We start from the raw sequence: 20,401 nt of genomic DNA, 5'->3' as shown, positions 1-20,401 counted from the left end.
TTAAAACTTCATGCAGCTCAGAACTCGTCTTTTTTTTTTGAAGCAAATGCCTCCCTGTGTATGATCCAGTGCACCCACTGGAAGGCAGGACTTTCTTTCTTGATCCTAGCTACACTCTCCTGGTCATTGCAGTGGTCCCGTCAGTGTAGAGGAATTTGCATAAATTCCAACTCAAATCATGATCAGGAAAAAAGTCAATTAGTTTAAAAATGTCCGCTGTTGAGTTTGCCTGTATACCTTTGCAAAATAGTCCCTGCTTACTGATATCAGTGGTTTCAGGGTATCTAACGTAAGCAGTTCTCCACTAATATTCGTGGACTCATCAAGCTGAAGGGCAAATGTTTTTGCCAATTTAAGTTGCTCTACAATTTGAGAGACAATATCCTCAGTCATTTCTTTAATTCGACGACACACAGTGTCATTTGATCAGCGTACGTTCTTGAGAGAATCAGGTTTTTTTTTTTTTAATCAAGCATGGTTTTTCTGCAAGCGCCGCAGGGGCAGGCAGAATCAGACCTTCTGCAATTGTGTATGGCTTCTTTGATTTTGCTACAAGAAGGGAGACCGCATATGAAGCTTCAAGTGCTTTTGTAGACATAGTTGAAGCTGCTTTCTTTTTAAGCTGGCAAATCTGAAACTCGGAAAGTTTCCTTTGAAAAAAATTCTACGGGCTCACCCGCACGCACAGGGTGTTTTGTCTTCAAATGTTGTTGCAAATGTGTCAGCTTCAGACTATTGTTTGATAGCGCAGTGGTTCTCAACTTGTGGCCCGTGGGCGGGCCGCATATGGCCCAATCAGCACACATTCTCATATTCTCAAAGTGGTGCACTTTAGTAAAATATAAGAACCTGCTAACATTAAACCCACCAAACTAGAGAAGCTGCCAGTCTTCTTCAATCACTTTGTGCTTAGGTTCATTTCTGGTTGGTGTGAGTCACATATGGGTTTGAACCCCGTTATTGAGTTTTTTTTATTTAATATATTTATAAGGCATCCCTTCTTTTCCACTGGCGGGGTCCCCATCATTTCCCTCCACATCAGCCGTCTCCTCAGAGGCGCCCCATGTGGGACTCTTTGGATCATATCAGTGCTACACTTCATTTACATCGGAGGGTTTGTTATTGAATGTGGTTGCTGAGTGTGCAACATTCCGAAGCTTGGCTGTCTGGAGCAGGAGGGTATTTTATCATTTTAAAGAAATATTTAGTTTCTACTTTAAAAAAAAAAATCAGTTGTTCTCATAAAGGCTTTAGGTCAGGGGTTCTCAAACTGGGGGTTGGAACCCCACAGCGGGTTGCGAGGTTATTCCGGGGGGGGGGTCACGAGCTGTCGGCCTCCACCTGAAACCCCACTTTGTCTCCAGCATTTATAATGGTGTTAAATATATAAAAAATGTTTTTAATTTATAAGAGGGGTCGCACTCAGAGGCTTGCTATGTGAAAGGGGTCACCAGTAAAAAAGTTTGAGAACCACTGCGTTAGGTTTAGGAACAGCTGCAGTAGTATGGTGCAAATTGAAATGGATTTCACCTGCCCTGTATTCTTAATGGTTCAGTTGGGCTCGTGATACACAAAACACAAGAGTTGCCATAATTCTGTCTCAGTAAAAGAAATATTTCTGTCTTTGGCTGTACTGTTAGAATTTCCTGTCATCTTTTATCAAGTCAGCTTGGCAGGAAGTATTGGAAATGTTTTCTGGTGCATACTCTATTTCAATTTTTTTTCATGTTGATAAATACAAATATAGAAGCGTTGCATGGACATGATGCTACTTATGATTTATTGTGTTGACTCCAAATAGAAACACCATGTCAGATTCTCAGCTGGTGTAGTTTGTTATAGCTTTCCTGAATAGGGTTGCCAGGCGTCCGGTTTTCAACTGGAATGCTCGGTCAAAAAGGGACCGTGGCGGCTCCAGTCAGCACCGCTCACTGGAACGTTAAAAGTCCGGTCAGTGGGGATAAGGCAGGCTCCCTGTGGCTCCTCGAAGCAGCTGGCATAAACCCAGGGTTGTGAGTTCAATCCTTCAGGGGGCCATTTAGGGATCTGGGGAAAAATCTGTCTGGGGATTGGTCCTGCTTTGAGCAGGGGGTTGGACTAGATGACCTCCTGAGGTCCCTTCCAACCCTGATATTCTATGATTCTATGTCCAGCTCCTACGCGTGGGGCGCCCATGGGGGCTTCACACGCTGTCCCCGCCCCGAGTGCTGTCTCCATAGCTCCCATTGGCTGGGAACCGTGGCCAATGGGAGCTGCAGGGGCAGCACCTGCGGGCATGGGCAGTGTGTGGAGCCCCCGTGGCTGCCCCTGGGCCTTGGAGCCAGACATGCCAGCCACTTCCAGGAGTTGCCTGAGGTAAGCGCTGCCCGGCAGGAGCCTGCACCCCCAACCCCTTTCCCAGGTCGGAACCCCCTTCTGCACCCTACCTCCCTCACAGAGCCCGCACCACAACCCCCTGTCCTAGCCCTGAGTCCCCTCCCAGACCCTGCACCCCACAGGCCCTCTTGCACAGCACCCCAAGCCACTCATCCCTGGCCCCACCCCAGAGCCTGCACCACCTCCTGCACTCTGAACCCCCGGCCCCAGCCTGGAGCTCCCTCCCGCACCCTGAACCCTCATTCCTGGCCCCACCCTGGAGTCCACACCCCTTCCCACACCCCAACCCTCTGCCCCCCAGCCTGGTGAAAGTGAGTGAGGGTGGGGGAGAGTGAGCGACGGAGGGAGAGGGGATGGAGTGAGCAGGGGTGGGGCCTTGGAGAAGGGGTGGGGTAGGGGCGGGGTCTTGGTGAAGGGGGCGGGGTGAAGGTGTTCAGTTTTGTGCGATTCGAAAGTTGGCCACCCTCTCACTGAAGTTAATGGAGGTATGCTGGTTTATACAATCTGAGCATCTGGCCCTTCATCTGTAGATTATTTTATGTTTGCTCTTAAAGTTTATAATATTTTAGTATACGCTAATGCTATATATTATACTATGTGACGCTGTAGGTGAATTTCTTAAATTTCATTATGCTGTAGCAGAATATTTTGAAACAGATTCATATAGTGACTGACTTCTTGTGAAGTTCTGTATTTTTTTGCTAACTTGCTCTCAGATTTGATGACTTACTGTAACGGATTTAAGGCCGTGTTAATGCACTTCAAAATTAATTCCTGCTGCTAAAACTGAAGCGCATGCTACGCTTGCATACATCTGCTTTTTAAAAGCTTGTATCCCTGTCCTGCATTGTCATCCAGGGGCTGCACCCGTACAAATGACAGGACAGGACTGGGGCCTTAGCACATGTCCAGAATACGTCCAAAACAATCGCAGTGATGCAAATGTTAAGCATTTATGCATTATTCCTCTTAAAGTTTTATTTCAGGCTTTATCTCTCTGCCCCCCTACTGGACCCAGACTTCAGGGAACACTGCCTCTTCTCCCCGCCTTCCCAACGTGTCCTATAGTCACTGTACGTCGGGAGCTTTATTCTGTCCCACATCTGTGGGCTCACCCTATAAAAGGCATATTTCCTTTGCTTCAGGAGTCTGCTCCTACCCTCTGGCCAATAGCATGTTTTGTCTCAGTAGACTGTTATCCTCTGTAGTTGATGGGGTTTGTGCAGATGGAAAAGGAAGGGCTTGACCAGAGCAGATGGTGTTCAGAAGCAAACTGGACTGTGCTTATCTCTGGTTTCTGCCAGGAGGGTGTGCAGAGATAGGCAGAAGATTGCCATACGATGAATAAATGAGTGCTGCCTTATATGGAAGCTCGTAGATTTGTGAACATGTTGCAATAGGAAATGGGCTTTTAAAGGTTCAAATGATTTGAATGGGGTTAAAGTGAAAACAAAGCTAAAGCTTAAAATTAACGTATACAGTAGGAATATGCCAGGGTTAAATATAAACAGTAAAGGATGAAAATAGATTACATAGAAAAGGTGAAGGTTAGATTAAAAAATATGTGAGCATAGTGTTACATTTCACAGCAAGGGACAACAATCTAGATTTATGAAGGCAACCAAAAAAACAAAACAAAACAGGCAGTGGTGAAGTGTGGAGGCAAGCATCAAAAAGTGAGATTTAAATCTGGATTAAATTTCTTAATATAATCATAGAATACCAGGGTTGGAAGGGACCTCAGGAGGTCATCTAGTCGAATCCCCTGCTCAAAGCAGGACCTATCCCCAGACAGATTTTTACCCCAATTCCCTAAATGACCCCCTGAAGGATTGAACTCAGAACCCTGGGTTTAGCAGGCAAATGCTCAAACCACTGAGCTATCCCTCCCCCCAATAACCCTGTCCCTTCATCTATAAATTTTCTCTGTGAATTGGCCTAATGAGAATGCAAGTTCCTTGGGACAGTGGATGGGGTTGTTTTATGTTTAGATGGTACCTAGAACACTTTTAGGCAGTCATTGAATCAAAAATAACACTCCAGATTATCATCTGTTTTGTGATCACAAGTTTGAGTGTAATGTCTGTTCCATTTGCAGTTGTCATTGGTTTGTTGGGTTATGTGACTTTGGGAGATGATATGGCAGGAACATGCTCCCTGCTCACCAAAACTAGGGTGCATTGTCATATGAACACCGTAACCTGAAATTTAGCCTTTTCCTTATGTTGTTTTTTGTTGACCCTGTAATTTAAGCAAAATGGATCCAAAGATACTATATAAGGGTTCGTTTTTTGACAATTTCTCTGGTGATCATATGTGAAAAACCAAAGTAAAACCATAGGGCCTGATTCTGTGTTGCTCTGCATCTTCTGTAGTTATTTACGCCAGTGAACGTGGGTGAAAATGCTGCCATTCTGATTTTAGTGGTATATTAAATCCACGTTCACTGCCGTAAATGTCTGCGTACTGTGCAGGGCAACTGAGATTCGGGCCCTCAGTGCTTTCACATGCCATCAAACTTGAAAAACACCTTTAATGTTTAAATTGTATGCTAGAAATACGCTGTACTGCAGGACTTTGCTAATCCTTTGATGTTATGATCCACATAAACAATGCAGGTCTTCCCACCTTTGCATGTTTTATATTAGAACGGTAGAGAGGTTTCATATTGTGTGCTAGGCACTAATAGACTTGTAAGAAGTCCTTGCCTCAAGCTTACAGCCCTTGCCTTTTACAAGATATTTTACAGAACATTTGTTAGTATATTGGTATAAATAAAACTAAACTGAAATTGCCAGAATAAATGAACAAAGTACATTCTGTGATGCATTATACTTCAATTCTTTGTTCATTTACAGAAGAACCTTACTAATTTGCACTAATGACTGGGGGAGCTGTTAGTGACTGAATTTTGCAAATTCGTAGTAAAAGCAAGGATAGTGCATCACAGAATTCCCTTTGTTAATCTGTCATTCTATCATTTTTGAAAAGTGGTTGGGAGAGACGTGTTTTTTTCCCCAATGAAATTTATGGGGTATGCAGATGAGCAAAGTGCAAGTTAATGAGGGGTATGCTACTTGCTAAAACACAAAATCCAATAATTCACAACAGGTGGCCCAGTTATTCATGAAAATTAGTGGGTTCTACTGTAATCATTTCATGCTGGAGATTGTTTCTTTGGTGCTGAGTCTGTGACAAGTGCTGAAATGGCTATTTCTAATGAGTTCATGTAACCCACTGGTGAGTGTGTTACAGGTGCCCCTGTGTGCCAGTCCATAAAGTATATGCTGTTACAGTCACCCATTTCAGAGGCTTGTCTCTTTAGTTCAAGCCATAGCAGCTCATCCTTTTCATCTGGAGGGTCCCAGTTCAGTCCCTGCTGTGTCATCCAAGATGGTGAATATAAGAACGGCCATACTGGGTCAGACTATTGGTCCATCTAGCCCAATATCCTGTCTCCAGAGCTTCAGAGGAGTGAACAGAACTCAGGGGGCGTGTACAGACTTGTGGTGATCACGTCAATGTTAGGTCAGGATTCCAAGAAAGCCCTTGAGCGTGCGCTTAAACCTGCTTGAGCTTCCCTGAATTGGGGACCAGAGGGTCTGATTCAAAACCCATTGTGAAGGGATGGGAGTACTTCCATTTACTCCAGTGGGAGTTAAACCAAGCCCATAAAGCCCACTCCAGCTTCTACTGAAATCAGTGGCAAAATAAATGGTTACAGGGGTTGGGCCATAGTGCATTGGCTCCGTGTCATAAATGAGTCATGTTTGAATTAGAAAATAAACCCAGCAATCTCTTAGCTTTTCGGCTGCCTTCCATTGACCCTGCTCATGCCGAATACCTAGAGAGCAGTTATTCTGGGTGATTGGCAAATGCAAGAAGAGCTCGGAAAAAATAAACAAAAAAAGAAATGGAATTGTGTGGAATACCTCAGGTAGAGGACAAAGGCATTTCTGCATGTTCCTGTAGAAATCACAATTTATGATTAGTTATTAAATTTGTAGCAGCCAGAGGCAATAGTCCTGGTTGAGGTCTCATTGTGCTAGCTGCTTTCAGGTGGAGAGGTAGATACAGCCTCTTCCCCAAAGAGCTTAATCTTAGTATTAAAGTCTTTGGTTGCCAAAGCGCATTGTGGGGCATAGGTGAGAGAAGAGGTTTGCTTTCGGCTCTCTATGAGCTGGGGGGTGAAAACATTATCTACTATCACCAAGTGGCTCGGACTCTGCCTTCTGTTTGCATGTGAATCAGATACACTGTTTGCATCATACAGGATGGGTCGCTGTGATCTGCCTGGCCGGGTTTCCTTTTTGGAACCAGCCTTGAACTCTGCCTTCAGGGCTGGGAGGAAACGCGATAGGATGTGAGCCAGTGTGGCACAATCGAGCTTATAAATAGTTTTAGTTTCACTAGAATGCTTACCACAGCTCTGCAATAACACACAACAGTTCCCGCCGGCATCTCCCTCCTTCCTGACTCAAGGGCAAACACAGAGTAGAGATGGTTTCTTGGCAAACAGAGTAGTTCTGACGAGCCACTGATACCATAGTTACATGGCCACTCCCCCATTTTCTCCTTCCCTCCCACCCCCCGTACCTTTACCACATCACAGGCCCCGTCCCTGTGTTGGAACGGTGCCCAGTCTGAGACGAGAGGGTGTACCGGGGGGGGGTGGGGGGGGTCAGTTACAAATCATAAGTGCCCCAGCTTCTGATAGCCACATGTCCCTTTGTCATCCTGTGAAATGCCTGAGTCATGTTGGTACTTACAGAAAATAGCCCAAATTTTCAAACATGGTTGCTGTTACCCACCTAAATCTTTATTTAGGTGCTTAGAGAGGGTGCCCAATGTTTTGGTCACAGGCAGTAAGTGCCCAGGGATTGCCAGTGACATCAGTGGGAATTATGGGTGCTCAGCATCTCTGAATATTGGGTGACTTGGTGGAGCTTGAACAGGGATGTAGGTGTCTAGCTTCAGGCTTCTGAAAAATGTGGCAAAATATGATAAATTAAGGTAAGAAAACACAAATACGTCATAGTCTTTTTCCCCTTAGGAACTTGAAGTAAGAGTTAAAATATTGTTTAAACAGGCTACACCACTGAAAATTCCTACCTCCCAAACGTAATCTATTAATATATAAAAACTGTGTGTTCAAAATGGTTTAGAAAAATAAGACATTTCTGTTGTACTCCCTGCTGTATCCCTCATAGTAGCTCCTGATCAATTTTAATGTTCAATAAGCATCTCTGTAAATAGTCTCAAATTGTCAGGACAGTATGTCCTTTTCCCGACCAGTTTCTCAATGAGCTTTCCTTAAAATATATGCTTCTGAGACTTTGTATTCAAAATAATGACTCCTGATTTGGTCCCATAGATAACAATCACCCATCACAAAACTCCTTCCAGAGATTCCCACTCCAGGAGTTGAGATGCTTCACTTTACCAGACTAAATGGTTTGATGCATTAGATAGCCAGCTAGCACGTGCTATTTTAATGGAAACACAAAACCTCTTCTGTCCTTGTCTTCTTTTTAACTCCTGCTTCTTCGGTCATGGAGCTGGCACTGCATGGCCGGATTTATATTTCTCTATGTAGGCTGTAGTTTAAAATTTAATTGGCATATGATTGTTCAAGATTTTTTCTTACTGGGTGGATGTTCACGGTTAGCACCATAGGGCTCTGATCTTGATGGGGAACCTCTAGGTCCCATAGTAAGGCAAATAGCAAGTAATGACTTACCAAAGAACAAAGTTCAAAGCAGGTGTTTTGAATGGCCGCTGCACATTCCCACTCATGGGATACTCCAATAGTGCAGATCCGGCCACACTGTTAGCACGTCCTTTGAGTGTGAACGTGCAGTTCATCTCAGAGGACTTGGATTACAAGTGAGAAACCTTTATTTATTCAGGTTGTGAATCCAAGCACCCAGATTTGGGAAATACTGGCTATACGGCTTCAGTGCAACCTTAACTCTGCCCCTTTGTGCATACGTGTTATAATAGTCTAATTACATGATTGCGTCCTGTGGGTATTGCAGGGCAGGACGGGACGGGAGTGGGATTTAAAAAAAATGGTCTTCTGCAGGGCTCTACCCCCCGGGATGTAATCATGTTATTAGGACATCATAATGGATATGCACTCGGGTAGAATTAAGGCTGCATGGACAATGGTAAATCTAGCGTATCCTAATTCTGCAAAGTCAAGCACTTGAACTGAAAGTTTTAAAGTTTTGGTATGTCATTGCCTAGGTTTCTTTAAAAAGGAAAAAGTTGAAAATGAATTCTAGTACGTACAACTGTAACAATGCTCACTTCTTGCAACGTCAGCAGGACTTGAATCCCTGAACCTTCAACAGTGGAGCACAGAGGTCTGTCACTTGAGCTACCGAACTAACTGCATTAGGTGGCAGCAGGACAAAGCGGTGTTCCCAGGGAGGAAGGAGAATGCCCTGTTGGCACCAAGTGCCAGGCCCAGAAAATGTGTTTAAAAGGGGGAGTGCACAGAGCAGCCTGTGTCAGCAAGGTCCTGTCCTTGCTCCGGCAGCTTCCGGCAGTTCTAGAGCAACTTGTGGTGTTGCTGCTCTGTTGGGAGCCTGGACCCAACGTTTTAGGATATCCATAGTCAGTTGTTGTTTCGGCGGGCTGCCAAGATTTTCCTGAGGAACAGGACAGGAAAGGGAAGTGGTGACTTTTAGCAGTTCATGCCTTGGCTAAACCGGAGTGGAGTTTCATGAGACAAAGAAAAGGCACCGTTGTTGTCAGAGAGCTTTTCTCCCTGCTGAATTCCAAGGCTGGCTGCAAACAATGGACGTGGGAGAGCTTCACAAAAAAAGGTTAAACAAATCATTTATTATGGAACTATTGAGCGACCTAAGCATAGTGATTGCTGCTAGCTCCCCATAGATTCTCTGATGATCGCTCTTGCTGTCTCTGGGGTTCCTTAATTTGCTTCCCAGTAAAAGCAGTAATCCTCTTTCTGAAATTTTACCCTTGTTAACTTTTGTTCCTGAGACTGGCCATTTTTCCTTGTACTCCCCTGAGCCAGATCAGTAAACTGCAGGTACTTATGTCTTACTCACCTTTTACCATTATGAAAAAATGCTAAGATGGAACTTTGTCCTTGCCTAAGATTTCTATTGTTGGAGTTATTCCTTAACAACATCTCTGTGCATTTCCCCTGTGCTCCATGATACTCCTTGCCCAACTCTTCTACCCAACTGGATACTCACTTCTTAGGTGAAAATGATTCCATTAAAAATCTTTTTGTAAGCGGTTTTCCCACTTTTTGTTGCCCATGAGCTGAGAAGAAATCTGTCTTGGTGTAGATTGTCTAGACGAATTGAGAGAGGCAGATATTAGAAGATCTCAAGGCTTATCCTACCAGAGCTAGGGCATCTTTTCTGGTTTCCCTCAGTAAAGAATTCCTCTCTGAAATCTGTAGAGAAACTGCGTGGGGCTCAGTAAATCATGTATTCAGCTTTGGTGTGTAGATTGGAAATGGGGTGTCTGCTTTGGGATGTTGGTTTCGCAGTTTGTCTTCTGTGGATGGCTACTACCTCTCTGTACAGGAGTGTCTTGCAGCTCACTAGTCTTCGGGTGGTGACTTGTGATGCAATGTTCTGCCCTTGCTCAAGCAAGCTGAGGAATTGAATGAGAACACAGACCAACATCTTGCCAGTCAGATAGATTTGGTGGCAATTGGTATAAGTGAATTGTATAGACTATTTTAATGGATTTTTATCAGTTGTGGGGTCTTATCCCACACTAGACCCCATGTGGTGAGACACACAACTCCAAAAGCAGGGGTCTGTGAAGGTATTCTGTCTAGAGAGCTCCACTTACGGATATTATGAGTAACCAAGTTCTGCTGTTAACTTCTCTCAAAGTCATCAACGCTCTGAAATGTCTGCACCTGTGTGGTTTGTCAAGTTCTGGAACCTTATATTAGTACGTTCATCCTCACGATCCAACTGGCACTGTCCGCTTCTGAATACAGTGAGCGCTATGTATCATTAACGGGCTGACGTGTTAATTCCTAAGTAATCCCAGCTAGTGACACTATACAGATAATGAATGGCAGGGAGTTTTTCTTATTCAACGGTATCCCTCTTAGTAGATCATGATTAATTTTAATGTTCAGCAATAAACATTCTATAAAGAGTCTCACATTGTCAGGACAGTGTGTCCTTTTTCCTGAACAGTTGCTCAATGAGCTTTCCTTAAAACTTTGTACTTCTGAAACTTTGTATTAAAATACTGGCTCCCGATTTGGTCCCATACCAACAGTCCCCCATCACAAAACTCCTCCCAGAGATTCCTACTCCAGGAGTGGGGATGCGTACCGTTGCTTGAACTACGCACTTCACCTATGCAGTTATAATGTTTTTTCCTGAGCATTAAAAGCAAGCTAGTGAAACAATTTTCCAGCCCTTTGTAGGTATTAATAATATATTTATTAATTTTAGCAAAATTTACATGGAAGTGTTACTAATGACTTCTGCAATAAAAATTGCAATTCATTTTCAATACTCTAAGCAGCGTATGCTTTGTCGTCTCTTTCTCCACTGCTCCAGTGGGTTTGATGCCATGTTTATCCACCATATAGTCCTCCTCCACGTCATGAATTGTAGGGGGAAGAATTCCTCTGTACACAGCCCACCCACTTGGGCCGTGTCCTAGGGCTGGTTCTGGCTGTAAGCAGCCTCCCTGTAGTTAAAGCTGCTTGGGGTAGCAGGCCCCTAGTGTGGTGCTGGTGGGGGGACGTTGCTCCTTTGACAGCTGGGAAGGGGAGAATGGGCAATACAGGGATAGGATGAACTCTGTTCTCAAACCCTGAGACATTAGTAATAGTACAGTTTAGAAAGTGGTTCTTGAATATATTTGATCTGCTTTGGAAAAAGAAAAGTCTCACGTTTTTGAAACATTCATGTTTTATTTCCACAGTTTGCAACTTTATGTCTCATGAAAAGTGCCTCAAGCATGTGAAGATACCATGCTCGTGTATTGCGTCAAGTCTCGTCAGGGTGAGTCGGCATGTGTTATGATATACTTTACCTAGCCAGTGGCTCAAGTTTATTTGCTATATCTTTCTCATTAGTAAATTAATTATAAAAAAATAGATTCACTCATTAATTTAATGATTTTAATATAAGCTAAATGTTATTCATGGGTTCAAACTCTTACATCTTTTCCATGACAAAAGTTTTAAATCTAAGCCCTTCTGAACCTGCCTGGAATAGGTAGTTATGCACAAACTGCCTTGAAAAATGCTGTGTTGCGTTCCTTAAAGATTACCAAAGTGCTTTAATGGTGTGTCATTGCCTGGTAGAATTGTCATACTTGAATGTGGTAACTGATTCAGATGAGGTGCAGAGGTACAGTACACTCTTATACATGGTTTTCTGAGCAAGGTTTTTGGACATTACCACATTTTTTACAGCAATTACACTTCAATAGAGGGTGATAAGCCTTTGCTGTTGAATGAAAGAGCTGTTTTTGACTTCTGTAGGTTGGTGCATCTTAACATTTTTGTTCACGTATGCCCTTTTTTGAGTCTTAATTGTAGCGGTGGATACAGACAGAAAATACCATATTGTCTCTATATAAATCCATGGTACGCCCACATCTTGAATACTGTGGGCAGATCTGGTTGCCCCCATCTCAAAAAAGATATACTGGAATGGGAAAAGGTTCAGAAAAGGGCAACAAAAATGATTAGGGGTATGGAACAGCTTCCGTATGAGGAGAGATTAAGAAGACGGGGACTTTTCAGCTTGGAAAAGAGACGATTAAGAGGGGATATGATAGAGGTCTATACAATCATGACTGGTGTGGAGAAAGTAAATAAGGAAGTGTTATTTACTCCTTCTCATAACACAAGAACTAGGGGTCATCAAATGAAGTAGGCAGCAGGTATAAAACAAACAAAAGGAAGTATTTCTTCACACAGTACACAGTCAGTCTGTGGAACGCTTTGCCAGAGGATGTTATGAAGGCCAAGACTATAACAGGGTTCAAAAAAGAACTAGTATGAATACACACACAAAAATTGGATTCAATTTAATTACTAAAGAAAAAGAGCACAAAGAGGTATTGTGGAGCTGGAGGAAGATGGAAATGGGAAGACGGGGGCAGTACAATGCCTGGTGAAGTGTTAAGTGGTACGAAAGCTTTAAATAAGGAAAACCTGGAAGAGTTAGAGACATCTGTCATTAAATCAGTCTCATTGAATCAAAGGGATGTTGATACAGGTATAACAGAGAAGATAATCAGATACTTTTGGGAACGTTTCAATGGAGAGCCAGCGTCATCTTATACTGATATCTCGGATGTGAACTGCAAGTTCTTATACATAATGTCATTAAAACCCACCCATTCTGTCTGATTGAAACTTTTCCTTAGGTATGTTTGTACACCGCGTGTGACCTAGAACATGCGAATATGAATTGACTAGGATGCTAAGGGTGGGGTCATGACAAGAGCCTGTGGCTGTTTTTGGTGGAGGATGTGTGGATCTGGGTGCTTGGTATGAGTGGCTGGTGCTGGGTAGGGCGGGCAGAGGCAACAGGAAAAGGATGGCAAGAAGAGCTCACCTGTCTTCTTCATTCACAGCTTCTGGATCCTAGTGTCCATCGGATTTTGCTGCGTTTTCCTTCAACTCCTGGGACATGACTTACCAGGCGCTCCTGGTGAACCTACTTGTGGATCATGGCAGGGCTTTGGAGCTATGCTCCGGCTCCGCTCCAGCTCCAGGCAAAAACCTGCAGCTCCGGAACTGCTCCATGCTCCAGCTCCGGGCTCCGCTCCAAAGCCCTGGATCATGGCCACTGGGCTGGAAAGTACTGCTCCAGATCCTGTTGTTTTAGGTGTATGGGCTTGTGGCTGCAACAACAGGCACTATTTCCAAGGCTACATGCTTTATTTATTTTACTGTTCATGTCACTCTCTGCAGAGAGGCAGATATTACAGCACTGTAAGTCAACAGTCAATAGCTGGGTCAGCTACATCATGACGTATGGATAAGTTTGTGAGTAAGCTTGGGGAGGGTCATAGATCAATGAAGTATCAGTTAACTAGTTCAAGTTCTGAGAGAGAGAGAAATGATCATTTTTCTTGGAAATGTGTGACTGATCAAGTATTCATTCAAGGACAAGTGCAGAATCCTGCACTTAGGATGGAAGAATCCCATGCACTGCTATAGGCTGGGGACCGACTGGCTAAGCAGCAGTTTTGCAGAAAAGGACCTGGGGATTACAGTGGACAAGAAGCTGGATATGAGTCAGCAGTGTGCCCTTGCTGCCAAGAAGGCCAACGGCATATTGGGCTGTATTATTAGGAGCATTGCCAGCAGGTCGAGGGAAGTGATTATTCCCCTCTATTCAACACTGGTGAGGCCACACCTGGAGTATTGTGTCCACTTTTGGTCCCCCCACTACAGAAGGGATGTGGACAAATTGGAGAGAGTCCAGCGGAGGGCAACGAAAATGATTAGGGGGGCTGGGACACATGATTTATGAGGAGAGGCTGAGGGAACTGGGGTTATTTAGTCTGCAGAAGAGAAGAGTGAGGGGGGATTTGACAGCAGCCTTCAACTACCTGAAGGCGGGTTCCAAAGAGGATGGAGCTCGGCTGTTCTCAGTGGTGGCAGATGACAGAACAAGAAGCAATGGTCTCAAGTTGCAGTGGGGGAGGTCTAGGTTGGATATTAGGAAACACTATTTCACTAGGAGAGTGGTGAAGCTCTGGAATGGGTTACCTAGGAAGGAGGTAGAATCTCTATCTGTAGAGGTTTTTAAGGCCTGGCTTGATAAAGCCCTGGCTGGGATGATTTAGTTGGTGTTGGTCCTGCTTTGAGCAAGGGTTTGGACTAGATGACCTCCTGAGGTCTCTTCCAACCCTGATATTCTATGATTCGTTCATTTAAATTTGGCATGTGATTTAAAATATCAAATCTTCTTAATTGTGTGACTAAAACCATGAGTCTGAATGTATTAATGTTAAAATCTGTTTGATATTACAATATTGTAGTCTAGTTGTTTTTATTTGTGTCTGGGTGCAGGTTGTTTTCCCCACTTTTCTCTAATATTTTATCTGATGTTTTATTTTTGCTTAAACAATCAAAATACAAACAATAGCATATTTTATTTAACTTTAGATCGTCCTCTCCTACACCTACAGTTGTGCAGCATGCCTTGTAAGAATTGGCAGCTTTCCACACTCAGAATTGTCCACCTGTCAGTGTTGCTGTACAGAGTTGTAAAGGGCTGATGAGCCTTCATATAGAAAGGTGCTATATAAAATTTAAGATAGTCCAGAAGTAAACAGAACAGTTTCTTCACACAATGCACAGTCAACCTGTGGATCTCTTTGCCAGAGGATGTTGTGAAGGCCAAGACTATAACAGGGTTCAAAAAAGAATTAGATAAGTTCATGGAGGATAGGTCCATCAATGGCTATTAGCCAGGAGGGGCAGGGATGGTGTCCTTAGCCTCTGTTTGCCAGAAGCTGGGAATGAGCGATAGGGGATGGATCGCTTGATGATTACCTGTTCTGTTCATTCCCTCTGGGGCACCTGGCACTGGCCACTGTTGGAAGACAGGATACTGGGCTAGATGGACCTTGGGTCTGACCCAGTATGGCCATTCTTATGTTCTTGTTTTCTTGATGTGGTTATCTGAGTTCTGTTAACCTGGCCCGCTGAGCAAGTGAAGGCTGCCATGTGGGAGATCTTGTTTTGTGTGTAGTCTACATGAAGTAAATATTGAACTTGGTTCTTAATTAAAAAACATAACCAAGCAAAACAACTTATGATGGTTTATAATATATGTGGAAAATTTATTTTTGCATCCATCACCATCCCTTCAGATTATTTACATGTGGTTCTTTATGGAAAGCTCTGATGTATGAGGCGGTGTTAAGAGGATATTTTTCCTGTCATTTTCTCCTCATGTATTAATATTAAGCTTATGACATAAATTACATTTTTAATCTCTTGGATTTTATCTGGAACAGACAACAGCCTTTAAAGTCCATCTGTGACAGTGTTTCATTTGATGTTAAATCAGACTGCCAGAGAACCGTTTTTCAATGATTGTCTCATGGAAATTTTCATACCTAAACAGAGCTTGCTTTCCAGGATCAAGCAAAGGCTCATGCAGTCTCAAACATGTCATGACTGCAGCTGGTCTCAGATAAGTTCTGGACTAGGAGATTCGCAAGGATGCCTTACCAAGTTGTTTTTTGCTTGCACTCAGTGTTTCAGACTGGAATCAGTATTTCAAAACCTGTTTTTGTAGAGAGTTCAGCTTGCCAAATGTCCATTTCTGCTGTTCATGGGGTGTTTCTGTTTTAGTTCTGTGTGTTGTCATTTAAAAAAAAAAGTACTCTTTGTACTGTCTGAGGTGTTTAAAAAACTAACTGTATTGTCCTTAGCGGTAAACACTACACATCCTCACTGTGTGTTTCATCCTAGTTATGTAGGTGACGTTATGTGTTGTGTAAGTGTTTTCCGGGCTTTGCCTGGACATAGAAATGTTTGCATTTTTTTTGTTTTGATTTTACAGATTGTGGCCATATAGAGAAGTTTTTTTAGTTTTTATGAGTTTTCTATGATAAATGCTTGCTTTTAGAGAAGCTATGTATTTGTAGTACTTGTTATCTGAGCCTGGCTAGCTCAGTTGGTAGAGCATCAGACTTTTAGTCTGAGGGTCCAGGGTTTAAGTCCCTGGTCAGGTGATAAACTACTTACCAAGATCTTAAAAATCTGTCTTTCTGGAGTCCTCTTTGATGTTACTTTTGGGAGGAGCTCAGTGGTTTGAGCATTGGCCTGCTAAACCCAGGGTTGTGAGTTCAATCCTTGAGGGGGCCATTTAGGGATCTGGGGCAAAAATCTGTCTGGGGATTGGTCCTGCTTTGAGCAGGGGGTTGGACTAGATGACCTCCTGAGGTCCCTTCCAACCCTGATATTCTATGATTCTATGAATGTAGTTGTGTTTAATGCAATTGTTACCCAAGATTTATATTTCTGGAGTTGTATGTGGACTAGACTCTGTCATAGTCCAACAATAGCATATTAATTTTGTGCAAACTAGGGCATCTATACAAAAGCGTGCCGAGATAGATCCCATCTACAATTCTTGATTGCACATATACTGATTTAGAACTGCAAGTCTATATTAAGGCTTTTACAAGTTTTCTGTATAGTAATTTGTTTAGAACTTATTAGTTACTGGTTGCTTGCATGTGTGATACTGGTATTTAATTTTTTTCTTGCTGATTCAGATACTGGGAAATCAAGATTATAGTTCCCATAGAATGTTGCCCAGAGACCAGAATTTGCTGTTGACTGTCTTGCGGAAGAGATGTCACTACGGTTGCTTCAGACTACTAGTGTCTTGGGTGGATGTTTAACAACTGAAACTGTTGAATGTAGCATCTCCTTCTCCCATGCCCATGAATTGTGATTGACTGAGCACCATTTGCTCCCAGTAGGTAGAAATCTAACTTTCCTTCCAGAGACATTTCCCTTTGAACCCTGGGAAAGCTTACATTGTTTAAGTTTCTTTTTCACAAATGACAGATTTATTGCCCTGATTACAGGTTGATGTGACAGAGTGGGGGCAAGAGGGAAATGTCAGTGCAGCTTTCCAGGGGTCTGTGACATCATGAGCAGGTGGTTGACCTTGCCCGTTGACCTGATATTTTCCCCCCATTGGCTCCAGCTATGCACAATTGATTGGTTGTATTTGTCAGTTGTTGTATTTCTCCTAAGCTGCTGGAAGACGTGAAAAGGGGTGTGTGGGGGGAATACAGAGTTAGGTTAATCCCCATTTAAAACTATTGATAATCCGTTCTGCATTAAACATTCCATGGTTGATGGTAACAGTTCCAGGCCTCTTTATCTAGTCTTCACCACTGTAGCATTTTGCCTCGGTATTAGGAGCCTCACAGGAGTGAGTTCCACCAAAGGGGTGAAAATCCAAATAGCATCATCATCACCGTCCCCGTTTGTCTGAGATTTTAAGGAAGTGCCTAAGAGTGCTCAATCACTTACTAAGATTTATCAAAATCAGGCATTTGATAACTTCCAAGATTTCAGATACAAACGTGTTACATTCAGGTGGAGGGAACAACACTGGGACAGGGATAGCTTGGGGAAACGAGGGATGGAAAGAAGGAGAGGAGCGTGGAAGGTGGAGAAAGTGAGGCTAGTGGTGGAGGGACTGGGTGAGAGTGAGGAGTGGGAGGAGGTTGGGGCAAACAGCCTATCAGAAGATAGAAAACCGTGTCCAGAATCCCAGTGGAGAATGCCGTCTCCTGACATCACCTGTCTGAAGGTGCCTCAGCCTTCCCTCACTTCTGTTTTCAGGAGTTGCTGCTTGCTACTGGAATCTGCTTCTGCTGCCCGGAGTGCTGTGGTGATGCTTGCGGTTCCTGGGGAGGGTCGGTGTTTGCTGGGGCCTGATGCCCCGGGGTGTGTGTGTGTGTGTGAAGGGATATTTAAACATAACTCGGGGTAATCTGAAGTCGAACAGAGCAGCTAGTTACCAACTTTGATCTTGGCCGGGATCATGGGCTCTGATGAGGTGCCATAGCAACGTAAAATGACCCCAGCTTTACTTTGTAGCTCATCTGCTGAGCGGTGACATTTCCAGCGTCATGGTGCCCCGTAATAGTGCCCTGTCAGTGAGCCGAGCAGTACCTGTTGAATCATCAAAATCATTCCTTGGAAGTGTCCCATCCAATATTGACCCAGCCCAGCGCACCTGAGCTTTGAAGATTAGACTGGTCAGTATGATGGCAGGTCACTAGAAGAATTTTGTTTGTTCTAAAAATCAGCTGACATCAAACATTATTCCTGTGAGAGACAGGGGTGATTTTAGAGGTGGAAATGAGAGAACTCCGTTTTTTGTTTTTTTTTAAAAGTGGTAAATTTTGTGTGTGTGTGTGTGTATTTGTGTTTTAAGAGAGCGGGAAATAGATGGACAGGTGAGCTCAATCTCTGTATGAATCACAACTAGTGACACTGGTTATAAAACTCTCCTCTCCCTCTCATATAAACATATTTGGGTATGAGATGAGTGACTTCAGCACTCATGGATTTAAAAAAGGAAAGTTTATATATTCTCCCTGTGATAAATGAAGGTTGCGGGGAGTGAGGGGGGGAATAGCTCCCTTTTATGGACACCTAGCCAGCCAGTTAGCTATAAAGTCCCTCTTGGTGGCTGTTCTCTGCTTGCTTTACCTGTAAAGGGTTAACAAAGTCACCCAGGTAAAGGGCACCTGATAAAAGAGCCAATGGGAGGGCTAGAACTTTTTAAAATTGGGAAAGAAGCTTTCCCTTTGTGTCTGTGGTTGTTCTCTGTAGAGGGGGGACAGAGCAGGACAGGGCTGAAGTTATGCTGTAAGCAGCTTTAAAATCAGGTATGAAAAAACATCAGTTCATTCCTCAGACCTACTTATCTGAAACCCCAGATGTGTAAGTGGATCAGAAAAGTTTAGAAAGACGCGATTGGGTTATTTTCTTTTATTTCTGAAAGGCTTGTGGACTCCTCTGTGCTAAATCCCAGATGCTTTTGTTTGCTTGTAACCTTTAAGCTGAACTCCCAAGAAAGCTATTTTGGGTGCTTAACTTTTGGAATTGCTCTTTTAAAATCTAGCAAAAGCCGAAGTTCCAGATGTCTTTTCTTTCTTTTTGTTTTTAATAAAACCTTTTTTAAGAACAGGATTGGATTTTTGGTGTCTTCAGAGGTTTGTGCATGTTGTTTGATTAGCTGGTAGCAAAAGCTAATTTCCTTTGTTTTCTTTCTCAGCTCTTCCCCAGAGGGGGTGTGTGAAAGGGCTTGAGGGTACCTTACCGGGAGGAATTCCCAAGTGCTCCTTCCTGGGTTCAAGCAGGGCCGGCTCCAGCTTTTTTGCCGCCCCAAGCGGCGAAGTGGGGGGAGAAAAAAAAAAAAAGATAAAGCCACGATGGGCGGCACTTCGGCGGCAGCTCTGTCGTGCCGCTTCATTCTTAGGTGGCAAGACGGCAGCGGGTCCTTCGCTCCGAGAGGGACTGAGGGACCCGCCGCCGAAGACCTGGACGTGCCGCCCCTTTCCATTGGCCGCCCCAAGCACCTGGTTCTTGGAGCCGGCCCTGGGTCCAAGGGGTTTTTTGCATTTGGGTGGTGGCAGTATTTACCAAGCCAAGGTCCGAGAAAAGCTGTAAGCTGGGGAGTTTAATACAAGTCTGGAGTGGCCAGTATTAATTTTTTGAATCCTTGCGGGTCCCCACCTTCTGCACTCGGAGTGCCAGAGTGGGAATTCAGCCTCGACACTCCCCCCACCCCCTTTTTTTTTTTTTTTTTTTTTTAATTTTGACTTCCACAAAAGCTGGACAGGTTTTCAGTTAAAAGATTTTTCATTTGTATCAATTTTAGCAATAAGTGTCGGTAGAAGGTCTTGTGTTGTAGGTTGTAACAACAGTCAAAACTTCTGTTGTGGGCTTATGATTGTGAATTTAATTATCCTGTAACAAATAAAAAGTTAATTCTTAGTTGAAAGTTAAATTATCAACTTATTAATATTACTACTTAATTATTAGTTTATCTAAAATTGTAATTAAAAGTTATTTAATTTTAGTCAACCATTTGAAGATTAGCAAACATGTAGGTTAAAATACCAACACCTTTTAATTACTATTTTCTTGGCATAAACTTGTACATGTAACAGTCATGTTCAAGATGCATCTGTCTGAGGACTTCATCTAGTGCCAGTTGTTGTACTGCCTAAGTGCTTCTCTGGTTCTGCAAGGTGAGGTCCCCCCTAGTAGACTTCATGAGATTTCTGCTCTTCTCCTTTTCCTGTGTATATACAACTTTTTGACTCTGTTCTTTCCGCTCCTCCCCTTTTGGTTTCTTTGGCTTTAGTGTGAAAGTTTTGTTCCAGCCAAAGGGGTCTGCAGCATGTCCTCAAAGTGGTCAGGCTCCAGACTAATCCAGTCTTATCTGGCAGGTTGTTTGACAGATGTGCCCCCTTGACTGAGAAG

General features: G+C 43.4%; 1 protein-coding gene and 1 non-coding gene across 2 annotated transcripts in view; both read left to right on the top strand.

Moving 5' to 3' along the window:
- DGKQ (diacylglycerol kinase theta) overlaps window positions 1-20,401 on the top strand; it is a 126,761-nt gene that overhangs the window by 22,543 nt on the left and 83,817 nt on the right. The window contains exon 2 of the mRNA XM_065406705.1: window positions 11,320-11,399. Coding sequence (XP_065262777.1) covers window positions 11,320-11,399 — 80 coding nt within the window. The remainder of the gene's footprint in view (window positions 1-11,319; window positions 11,400-20,401) is intronic.
- On the top strand, window positions 16,038-16,110 carry TRNAK-UUU (transfer RNA lysine (anticodon UUU)). Its single transcript has one exon. It is a non-coding gene; the product is annotated as a tRNA-Lys (tRNA).

This window comes from Emys orbicularis, chromosome 6 (genome assembly GCF_028017835.1).
Source record: "Emys orbicularis isolate rEmyOrb1 chromosome 6, rEmyOrb1.hap1, whole genome shotgun sequence".
NCBI lineage: Eukaryota > Metazoa > Chordata > Testudines > Emydidae > Emys > Emys orbicularis.
This window is presented reverse-complemented; position numbering and strand designations above follow the sequence as displayed.